Source organism: Camponotus floridanus, unplaced genomic scaffold, assembly GCF_003227725.1.
Source record: "Camponotus floridanus strain SB8 unplaced genomic scaffold, Cflo_v7.5 scaffold188, whole genome shotgun sequence".
Taxonomy (NCBI): Eukaryota; Metazoa; Arthropoda; class Insecta; order Hymenoptera; family Formicidae; genus Camponotus; species Camponotus floridanus.
In genome coordinates, this window is record NW_020229312.1 from 209,648 (window position 1) to 221,813 (window position 12,166).

The window sequence follows — 12,166 nt, forward strand, 5'->3', positions numbered from 1 at the left end:
ATTTTACATTTTCTAAGGTCGTTCTTTAGTGAACCAGGTGGATACGCGAAAGCAACATGAATCATCACAAAATTGCAAAATTGCAATCGACTATCGATTCGATATGAGCTTGTATTGAATGATATAATGGATCCACTTCGCAGACGAGCTGGACTCCTGTAATCGCGCAACCATTCATTCAATTCTTCTCTCATGGCCTTCGGTAATTATATGGTTTTCCATAAGGACCCATTCTTTTGTTCATTTTCTCGATTCCCAGTTCTTGAAAATAACTGTACACCACCAGCCACATGTATGTGTATATCACTGCAAGAAGATCCAAAATAATATTACAGAATCTGCTTATTTATGGATGTAATATTAATTTTTTACGTGTAAATCTTTGGTTAAAAATAATTGACTTTCATGATTTATTTTATAATTTTTTATAATTAATATTATTATTTAAATTATATTAATGTATTTTTATCGTCATTAAATTAAAACTCATTCGAATGAATATTTTCGAAATTAATGAATCATTAATTGGATGAAATCTTAGGACTATCTAAATTCATATTTGAGACGAGAGAAATCTTAAATATAAAATTTCAACTATAAATATGAGCTCAATTTTCATGAAACTTTTTTGATCGATCATCGGATCAGTTTAAAAAAATAATTTTCTTCGAAATAATATGTTTTTGTTATTAAGGTCTTACAGTTGCATTTATGTTAGATGATTGATGTTAAGTACTCACCGACAGCAAGTATACCGAAGAGAAGCCAAAGAACACCGTTGATAACTTCGTGCTTTATGAAGAACATGATCGCGGTATAAAGGATGCTCACAAGAAGGCCGATGACCAACATTATACCCAGGACCACCCATGGCAGCATCATAAATGTATTTTTCTGCAAATTATTATTATTAGTTAGTATTATTCCTTTAATTAAATTTTCCTAAATTAAATTTTGTGTAAAATATATACATACTTTCACATAGTGAATATATTAAGATACAATATGTGCTAGTAATATATAAGGTATATAAAAGCTGTATTTATATTTTGCATCATTAATTTTTTTTTAACAACATTCTTTTTTAATTTTTTTGGAACAAATTTTTCATGCAAAAAATTTTTTAATCTTGTATTTGATGACTTTTCATATGTTTCGTAGCTTAATACGAGTCTCTCGTTATTTAAATTCTCCTACAAAATTTTTAGTTATCGAGAAATATTTTCTTACTTTTAAGGCGCCGATTATGAGCAGCGTAGAGATCAGGATGGTCATGCAAAGGTTGATCGCGAAGATGATCTTCACGGTCGTTTTGTCCAAAATGTCGATGATTATTGTTTTCCATTCTACGTTCGCCGTGAAGATCAAAATTAAAGAAATGATAGCGAGCACCTATGCGAAAAATTTACATAACATTAAATCGCATAACTTAAAAAATACACGAACGATAGTACTTACGATTCCGCATACTCCGCTAAAAATCGTTCCCGTTTTCAGGGAACAACATCTGCAACATGTTCTCAATTGTATACTGAAAGGAGAGAAACAGCGAAATTAAATTTTATCGAAATAACATAATAACATAAATTATTAATAATATTTAATTACTATAAATGATTAAAAATAAATTATTTATCGCTGTAAATATAATTTTTTAAAAATATTATTTTTAATAATTATTTTTTATTAAATCATATTCTCTCTCTCTTTCTTAAATATGATAGGCATGCTTTACAAATTTCAAGAAATTCAAAGCAGCTGAAGAATAATTAAAAAAGAAAAAAGAAGATTAAAACAATATTTTCTGCAATCGGTTTTTTTAGAAGCAGAGAGAAAAAAGTAAAAAAGCTTCGAAACAATTTTTATGTTCCTTTTCAAGACTATCTCGATCAAAATAGATTCCAATACGATTCACATAATTCTGTCATAGATCTGCCACACCCGCACCTCACCCACTAATCCCAAGCGGTGACGTAACGAAGGCGAGTTACGGAATATTGGGCGATGATGCGATGGTATCTCATATCGCGACCTCATGTACGCAAAGTTAATCTTCGAAAATAGGGGAAATTTAGGTCATTGGCACGTGTCGCGCGCTCGCGCCTATTTTAGATACTTAAGCGAAACTCGCAAGCAGACTCGCGCTGACCTTTCTTCCGGCGTTTATTATTCCTCCGACACCCGGGAGATCCGGGGAAGATGGATACATCCGTGCAAAATAAACGCACGCAGATGCACATACGATAACAATAAAGTTTACTAAGCATCGCTCTTCTTTTTTACAATGATTTCAGGTGGAGTCATTGATGAGCCATAAGCATAATTAGCATTTTTAAACGAATACAAGTTGGACTCGATATCGGAAGACTCGCGATACATTCTTGCGTTCTCCGGAAATCGGCCAAGATCATCGTCGTGACGAAGGTTCAGCTCGAGGCCTTCCGATTCCCAATAAGGAAACGCGTCTTACTCGGTCCTATGTCGTTCTCGCGAATTCTCTCGTTCACCTCGAGCGAGTGAACAAAACTATCACGTCACCGATCGCGTTTAAGATCACCTTGGTGATTCACCTTCGCGAATCGACGATTGTACTTGACCGATGATCTTGGGAACACGACAGAAAAAGACTTTAGGACGTTAAGCTCATCTTGATTCTCGAAATGTTAAAAAGGAGAGAGAGCGAGAAATCGATTTACGTGAATGAAGAGATCGCTTTTTGTGATCTTTGAAAATTTCAGGTGATGAGGCAAATTTAAATGGAAAAACTCTTTCCATTAAAAAGGCTTGAGACGTTAAGTGAAATGATCGTAATCTAGATGATGTCAAAATTCGTAAAGAATTTCTGCTTTTATAAGTCTCTTCTTCTAAGTCAAACTAAACCGGTTTTGTTCGATGAAAAATCATTGCATGTGTGCGAGAATTTTACATGAATCTCTGATGTTATAATTAACGATGACATCAAGTAATAATGATCTTTGACATTCCGTTGTAAAAGATTCGAGATATCTCTCTCTCCAGAAAATGTCTTTGAAAAGAATCGAAATGTGAAAGTTCTCAAAACTACAATTATACAAGATATATAGTTGTATGTCCACTATAGTAGAGAATGAACTTGCTGTTACTCATAAATGCATCCCGGAAGAGCACTGCACTATGCACTGCTGAAAGGGCGATTCTATCCGGCTCGCGCAAAAAGGGATTACGTCATTACACAGAGATCACTGTGAGTGATTCTTTCCGACGAAAGAATGATCGTTTTAAATGTTAATATCCTAAGAGAACATTTTTTTATGTGGTGCGTGTCTTTAGACATTTATATATATGCCAATTATTGATGAAAATTATTAAATTATCAAATTAAATTGAATTAAATTAAAAAATTTAATTTAAATTTAATTAAATTTAATTATTAAATTAAAAAATATTAAATAAAAATGTGAGCTATTATATTATTTTGTATTTTTGAATAATTTATATAAATATTTATTTATTTATTTATTATATGTGTATACATATTTTTTAATTAATGTGTGCCTAATTTTGGATTTTATACATTCTATTTTTAAAACAAAAGGGAAAAATAACATCTAATTAACATCTAATGACGTTGACCTACATTTATATTTCAAGTGCGATACATATAAAATGTGAATGTGACGTCAAATGTTTGTCATACTTGGAATATATGTACTTATGTATGCATTTGTGCGTAACTGATGAAGATAAGAAAAAAATTTTTGCTGAAAACAACCTCGTGAGATCGACTCGGATACAATTGGCCCGTTGCATGCGGAATTGACGTTAAATTTAGGCGGTGAGTAACCCAAGCGCAAAAAAACGTTGGTTAAAAATACACAATACTACTCGATAGGCCCGTCACTTCAATATTGTTTTTCTCGATCTAGATATATATTTAATCAAGAATGAAAGAAAAAAGGGATGATTTCTGGGGGAGATCTTTCGCGTGCATTTTATTTGATTCCACGATTAATATAAGAAAGAGGTGCGGCCTTAGGACAAGAATGAAGAAGATCAATATTGTACAAGCAAGTTTAGGTAATCTCTATAATTTTTTTGCACACATCGACCTCTTAAGATTTTCTTTCGTAAAAAAAAATTAATTTTTTTAAGATTTTTATTATTTTATTTCTAGAGAGAAATACATGGTAATATTTTTTTTATGAAAAATATTCCACGAAATATTGAACATTTCTGTTGCACACGAACATATGAGAAATAACGATAAGAAAAGCTATTTAACGAGGAAAAATATGACTATAAAAGATAATTTTTTTTAAATTGAAACACTTATTATCATCATTTTCTCTGGAAATATTCAAATATAAGGTTTTTTTATATGCTTATCTTGTTTATTAATTTATATATATAATTTATTTATATATATCTGTTATTTTATGATTTTTACACGAGTTGCACTGTGTTGAAAAGTCACATCGAATCAATGTTTACAAAATTTTATCGAGCCTTTCGCGTTAATTGCGTCAGTAAGTCATTATGCGATTCCGCAAATGTCATCCCGTGTCAGTGTTTACGAATGCGAAGAGTGTCAATGCCAAATGATTTCCAAGTACAATGGATATGAAAATGCACTAACACGTGATAAGTTATACACGTATATTTACGAGGCACGTGAGCGTTTAAAACACGCTGTATACAAAATTGCGAGTATTTTATTTTTATACTTTAGTCACGCACGCGACCTTCTTTTACTTCCTCTAGAGTTTTCAGTTTCTTGAAATTTGTAATTTTTGCGAATAATGTTTTCGAGGTCGACGAAACTGGAAGAAGATCTAGAAAATGCCTTTCACCTATTTACGCTTGATTTTAAATAGGATACATTCTTGTTTAATCAAAATTGTATGACTTATAATAAATTGTAACGCTCTAAAAATATAACATTATTAAATTAAATTAACTATATTTATTATAATATTAATAAATATCTTAAGTAACACTTATCGAGATACTTATGTGTGCACATGCGTAAAGTAGGAACGAGGTGCCTTCACAGGCGCGATTGATAAATCGCGATGGCGTACGATCGTAATAAACTATTACAGCGCTATAAAACTCTCCGAAGTAAAGTATGATCGAGTTACATCACTACCGGAGCCACCTTGTTTACTCGCTGTCTCGGTATCTGGGTACCTCGCTTGTCATAATCTATCATTCACTTTCAATTAATGCTCGTCAAATCCCTTACATCGCACTCATTAACAGCACTTGGACCTCCTGTCAATCCAGCTGTCAAATGTCACGTTGATTCGCGAAGGCGGGTATCGCATACTCACTTCATCTCGGGGCGAGATCTCCTTTCTTGTGATCGATCGCGCCGATCTAGGGATGCTGAGGAGACGCGAGGCTAGACTAGAGATACGAGGTGGAAATCGTCCGCTCGCGATAGGAGATGATCAGAAACTGTGCCAAGAGCGCGCGCGGCCAACCGCGCCAAACCGCGGATGGTGTACACCTACGACAGTCATGTACACACCTACATGTCGGTGCCTTGGTGCCACCAACACCAAGTCGGCGTAAATCTGTGTCTGTGTGTTTGTGTGCACGTCTTGTGTGCGCTACCGCGACTTACGCGAATGGCATATATCGCGGATGGAGAACGCGAGGGGGAGGAGGAAGAGGACGGGGGACTCTTGGAGAACGGACGCGATCGCGCTTTTTATACGAATCGCCAGCGAGATCTTACGAGAGCCCGCTCTCTTGACACTCTCTGGTAAACAAGCTGAATGTAACCGCTTCTCGAGGATCTTTGATCTTCATATCCGTCACGCGTCTAACCGAGAAAGTCCGCGTTTTGCGTCGCGGATTCGCGTCTTAGATCCGCGTTAGAGTCTCTCCCGATCGCGGTCGTTAACTTAACGCCAGATGAATTTAATGGAGTAGAAAGTAGCTCTTGATGATGTTTGCTCCGATTTTTGAAATAAAATTTCACAAATATTTATTCTTATTCGGGATAAAATATTCCAAGTCCTGGTTATCTTAAAACTTCCTACAGAGACTTTCAGTGAAATAGAATAAGCCCGAGAGTTGCGAAAGTGTAACACGCATTCACGAGGTCAAGAGTGAAGTAAAAAGGTTTCAATGTTTTTTTAGAAACGTGACTGAATTATTATAATGATTGCATCAACACAGAAAGAAAGAGATTATTTTATAAAAATCGCAAGTTGACACATGTAAAATAAATTTACCGAGTAATATATGATGCATAATTAATTATATTATTATATATTATTATATTATTATATATTATATATTATTATAGCGTAGCATAATATTCTAATTTCTACGATAAGTTATCCAGAGGAAAAAGCTAAAACAGCTGAGAAACTGCGCTTGTTAGTTTGCACACGTCGAGCGACCTCGAGATAACATTTTAAACCAATTGACATTGCCACTATATTTGCGCACATAGGTAATGAACGGTTTTACACACGCTATTCCATATCTCGGTATGTAATTAAAACGCTTGGTCCAAGTCCGACAATTCGCGAAAGTGCAAACATTGCATTTTTTCCATGCATATAAGCAGAGATATATTTTTATTATCTGATTTATATCAGAAGCTGCCCCTACAAAGTTCATCACTAAAATTAAAAATAATAATTGGATTCAGTTAAATATTTCTAGCATCTTCGTATTTGAAAATTAAATAAATTGTTACAACTTTGCAAAACAGTTATAAAAAGAATAACAATAATTTTTTCATTTACTATTTTTTTAAAAAAGTATATAGGATAGAATATATATGAAAATAAAATTTGGAATATAATTTGAAATAAAATTTAAAAAATTGGTATATATAAAACAAAAAAATTCATAATTATAATTAATAGACGAATTATATATATCTCCTTTAAGATGATCTTGATACAGAAGTGTTAAATCAGTTGCAGGCTTTCAGGCTTTCATAAATCGCTCTATTGTACAAATGTTAAAGAGATATCTTTTTTTATTTCGTAAATATAATTTCTCCACATTTCTCCACATTTATTTGTTTTTTATTTAAAATGTTGAAATCTTTTGAAACAGATTTTTAAAATTTTTAATTGAATTTTTAATGTATGTGAAAATGAAGAAAACGAAACATCGAGATTTTACATTCATTCATCGATAGCGCATAAACGTGCAGTTGTTCTGTCTACTTAACCTATTGGGTTAAGTAGACTACTTTTATTACAAGAATTTTCGTTAATTAGAACAATGCAAAATTAAAAGCGTCAAGTCAAGAAATGATCGTAAAGTCGAAAAATAAGCTTGAGATCGAATTAATCTCGGAGCTCTGGCTACGCGATGTCTGTCTTTGCGTCTTTAGAAATACAAATAATATCAATAAATGTCATAAGTTTGGTAAGTATCTTGGCAATATTAGGTCTCGTAATCTCGTTTGTAAAATTTAAGAAAATATTATTTATATAAAATTATCTTTTTTTTTATAAATTTCTTACAATAAAAGTTTTCTGAAAAATTATTAAAAAACTTATTTTAACGTGCACATTTAAATTATAAATCGCGTTGCAAATTTGTCAACAATTTCAATTTGTATAATTATCGCAATTATCCAAATTATATATTGCTATTAAGAAAATTATAAATAAAATACAAATTAAAGCGCAAGATATTAGACAATAATTACAAAAATTGGATGTTATATTTAAAATTTCAACACTTGCGTTTCATTTGCTTAACTTAAATTAATTATTTTGCATTTTAGATAGGCAGCATTTGGAGCTGGTTCAAGTGGGATCAGCAGCTAGAAAAGATTTCAAACTTTTCAGTTTCCGATAATTTAGACGTAAAAGATATCGATTGGCTTAAAACGGGTTAATACTTTACTTTGTATAGACCGGAGATATAGTTTTTTTATATTAATGTTTCTCAAGAATATTCTTGTAATGTTAAAAACAGAAATTAAAGATGAAAACTCTCTTCAGTTCTATCGTGGATCGTCCTGATTCGGTTTATCATCAACCGCATCTCGCTTCTTGCATACATAGTTAACATTTGCACGGTAGCGACACGAAGATGGCAAAACTTGCTTATATTTTGGATGGTGCTCAGTCTTCTAAGAGACGTTGTTTTGGAAATCATCATCATTATCATTGCCTTCTTACAATGGCATAAGGGAAGCGTTTCGACGTGGCTCTTCGTCGGGTTTATCACAGAAAAAATATTTTGGCTGGGTAAATAAGAAAATTTAATCAAGGAAGACAAGAAACATAACATAATACTTATATGAAAAATAGGCTTTTCTTATTTGAATTGATGACTTTTGCGCTAATCTTTCCAGCTATTTCGATTTGCAAATGGCGGACAGTTCTCAAGTGGTACATGCGACTGCGAAGAGAGATGAAAATTCGCATGTTCGCGAAAATTGCGCGGAGAAGCATCGCGAATCTCGTTAATATTCCCGGAAGAATCGGTCATTCTCTAGACGACGAATGTCTCGATATAGCGACGATCAGACGGAACAAGTACGCGAATCTACTTAAGCTTTCGGAGAAATCTTCTAACAAGATCAACTTTGGTTTACGAATTTCCAAATCGTTGACGACCTTGGTTACCAACGATGACAGTCACGATTCGAACAATACGAACGGTTTTAATGCTAATGACTTGAGCGTGGCAGAAAAATCGATGAGGCTGCTGGGTATAACTGCGGAGGATGTGATGGACGCGTGTGCCAGGATACAGGAGCGATCCTACTGGAGTGCACAAGACGAAATAACGAAGACTCCCGAAGCGATGGAAGAAGCAGGTGCAATACAAATTTCCTTGGAAAGAGATGAAGAAGAAACGGATGATGTCTCAAGAAAAGAAAAGAAAGAAAAAGAAGAAAATATGAAGAAACCTGTAGATCGTATCTTGGAAAAGAAAGACGTTGCGAGAGATTCTCAGATAGAAAAGGACGAAAGAAAAGATGAGAGAGAAGTTAATGATATTTCAAGGAGTAAACAGACGACAATAGACATAGAAAAAGCTGTGGATTATAACTTGATGGAGGAAGTCATTATACGAAGTTTTCAGATAGAAAGAGAAAGAGAGGAAGAAGATAACAAGATCGATAAGAAAGAACAGACTTTGATTGAGAAAGAGCAAAATGGTTCATTGACAAAAAGTGGAGATATTACATCCGACAGCCTAGATAATCGCGTGAAATCAACGGAGTCTCATAAGCTTCAAGAAGACGTATCATCAAGAAGGAGAAAAAAGGAAGAAGAAGCGGAGAGGCCTGCAAAAATTTGTCCTTTGTCTTCTGTCCAGTGCAAAAATGCGAGAAATATGGAGGTCAAGCCATGCTCTTCTCTCGTGAGGAAACTAGAGACGAAACTTCGCCCTATTTCTACAAATCAGAAGGAAAAGTGGTTCGACCAACTCGAGCGAAGAAACTCTTATCGAATGAAATTAACGCCAAACGGTTCTGATAAGAAGGAACATAAGAACTCGAGGACGTCATTGTGCGCATGCCATCGTGCTTTGAAGAGAAATACCGAGAAGAGGAAGCCTGATCGATCAACTGACATCAATGATGTAAAACACGATAGGAAAGAATTTAGGCATTTTATGTCTATCATCAATGCTCAGAAAGACAAGATGAACGGATGCGGGTCTCCGTTCAAATATTCAGAGGCGTACCGTTTAAAGAAACAGAAGGCTGAGGGATCTTCCACGAAGCAGACGGTTGCCTGGGGAAGTATGTCCTTGGCCCAAACTGCACGACCCTCGGGATATGCGAGGGATGTCGTCGCGACTAATAAATCGCCCGGGATTTGTCAAAGGAACGTTCAGAGCGAAGCTTGTGCCGAATCGATCGACTCACGTTCCAACTACAACACGTCCTTGACGGAAAAGAATTATGCGAGATCGGAGAAACGCGAGACGAAATGTCCGGAAGCTAGTGATCTTACGTTACTGGCAAATAAGAGAGGGGTAAAAGCGAGAAGAAGACAAGATTTGTCGCCGAATCGCAAACTATCGAGCGAAGAACGCGAGGCTGTAGAGTTGAGGGCTTTGAGAGCCTTTAATGAACTTACTCTGTTGGAGGATAAGAAAAAATTGGAAGCGAAAAGGAATCGCGACTCACTGAATTATGAACAACCGACGAAGGGATCTGAAGTGGATACAATAATAAGAGGATATGATTTCTCGAGTCGCAAACGACCGATGGAAGACTCGAGCTCTTTAAAAGTCTCCAAGTATACATCGGAAGAGCTAAAAGCTGAAGAAAAATCTGATTCATCAAAGGACGAAACGTCAAAGGAAAATGTTGAAGGTTCAAGGAGCGTTTCTGATCATCCTTCGGAAGGTAATCGCGAGGAAATTGGGATCCTCTCGTCCGAGACTCAACGTGGAAACGCAAACAGCAGCCTTCAGTTAAACGAACGTTACACGGGACAAGCGTATACTTCGCTGAATCTCAGGGAGATCACTAGGAATATCGAGTGGACCGTCCATCCTCGGGGAATTGTTCTGACCAACAAGAACTTGCACCGTCAATTCTCGGAGAACGAAAGACACGAGAGCCAGCAGCGCGATATCGTCGACGACAATGTCGCCAGCACGTTGCACAGCGCATTCTTCTTCAAGCCTGAGATCGTAACGAGGGTCTTTCGACGAGCTCAAACGAGAATCGGTGAGTCTCTCCCAAGCTTCCCGACCTTCTGGCACGAGAACAGCAACACGGAATTCGTCTGCCAGGTGAACAATGAGATGGCCATGCAAGGGAATCGGGATTCGTCATTCTTTGACCTTGATCTCGAACGAATAACGGATCGGACCAACCTTGGGAACCCGTCTTTTCTCGATGCCAACAACAATCGTGTTGTCGGAGAGGAAAATCGCGACCTGTGCATAATATTTATCGATCAGGAGCAGGCATCCCACGAATCGGAGACCACGATCATAGAGGATTCGGCTGTCAGACCCCAGGAAGAGAACGCGCGCTCGAGCGTGGAGAATATTGAAGCGACAAATATCCTCTTGATGTGCATATTGAGAGACTTTGGCCTGGAAGTGTCAGAGGAAAGTGTACATGATATTATCGAGAATACGGAGGAATATGGAGATATAAGTAATGTCATCGCTAATTTTCAACCTTCGAATGAGACAAGTCCTGAGGAAGAAGGAGATAATAATAGAGATAGTACAATCTCGTCACATCAACAGACTTTGATTCCGAATGACAGTTGCCTGGATGATGGCGTCACGTCGCCTGTCAACCTGCTGCAACGTGATAATCCTTACAATTTGCCAGATAAAAGACACACAAGTGAGATCGATATTTCTTCTGAAAAGAGAACACATGAGAATAATTTCTTTCTTAAAGACGTTAACAATAATGCAGAGTCGCAAGCATCTAATAATAGTAATAATAATAATCAATTCGACATGTTTGTCAATAAAAGCGAGAAGAGTGTATTTAATCAGATTCTTGAAAATGCCTCGCAATTATCTTCTTCTGGCTCGCCATCATTTATTAAAGAAGATAATTTCAATCAATCAATGCTAAACTCAATCAACAAAGAAGAACTGCAAAGATTGACGCAACTTTCGGCCAGCGAAGCTACGTTAAAAAACCAAGGAACAGAATCAATAATGAACTTGGAAACCACAAATCGCGATATGATATCGCAATTTGAGGCTGTCGAAACCTTAGATTCATTAGAAATGTTACAGAACGACGTAAAAAACGAAGACGAAAATAGGGATATTTACGAAAAGGCAAATATATTTTCGACTCATCGATTTTCCGGGATAAATCAAAATGAAAGGTTGCAACAAGATGACAGCTTTTATTCCATGTACGAGAGAAATCACGATGGTACAAAGACACCGATCTCATTCGGAGATGGCAGTTTGATGGAAGAGTTTTCAAACAGCACTATACCGTCCTCAAATGCTTCTGCTAGAAACTTTCAATAACAGAAGCTGCGTAAAGAATTTGTTCGATATAACTGAAGGCTAATCAATATAAAATTAATATAAAAGAGAAAGATAAGATATTACAAGCTTAGATAAATCACAATTTTTTTGCTATTAAAAACTATAGAAACGTTTTACCGCTCATCAAAATTATGAAAAAATTGCAGGAATATTGCAATAATATTTGAAAGAGAATTTAACAAATTTGCTT

General features: G+C 35.6%; 2 protein-coding genes across 3 annotated transcripts; one reads left to right on the top strand and one right to left on the bottom strand.

The window, feature by feature from the left end:
- Positions 1-118: 118 nt before the first annotated feature.
- LOC105257135 lies at positions 119-5,612 on the bottom strand. Of its 2 annotated transcripts, none has more exons than XM_011267563.2 (5): positions 5,225-5,612; positions 1,459-1,531; positions 1,231-1,392; positions 741-894; positions 119-306 (listed from the first exon to the last, which is right to left on the bottom strand). In XM_011267563.2, exons 1-5 carry the CDS (start codon positions 5,233-5,235, stop codon positions 191-193), a joined length of 516 nt encoding a protein of 171 aa, XP_011265865.1. In that variant the 5' UTR covers positions 5,236-5,612; the 3' UTR covers positions 119-190. The 2 variants fall into 2 exon arrangements, with proteins under 2 accessions (XP_011265865.1, XP_011265866.1); XM_011267564.3 differs by having other exon boundaries at positions 5,313-5,608.
- Positions 5,613-7,326: 1,714 nt separating this feature from the next.
- Positions 7,327-11,955, top strand: LOC105257147. The gene is made up of 4 exons (XM_025407754.1): positions 7,327-7,383; positions 7,748-7,856; positions 7,968-8,216; positions 8,324-11,955. The coding sequence occupies exons 1-4, from the start codon at positions 7,327-7,329 to the stop codon at positions 11,953-11,955; spliced, it is 4,047 nt and encodes a 1,348-aa protein (XP_025263539.1).
- The last annotated feature ends 211 nt before the right edge of the window (positions 11,956-12,166 follow it).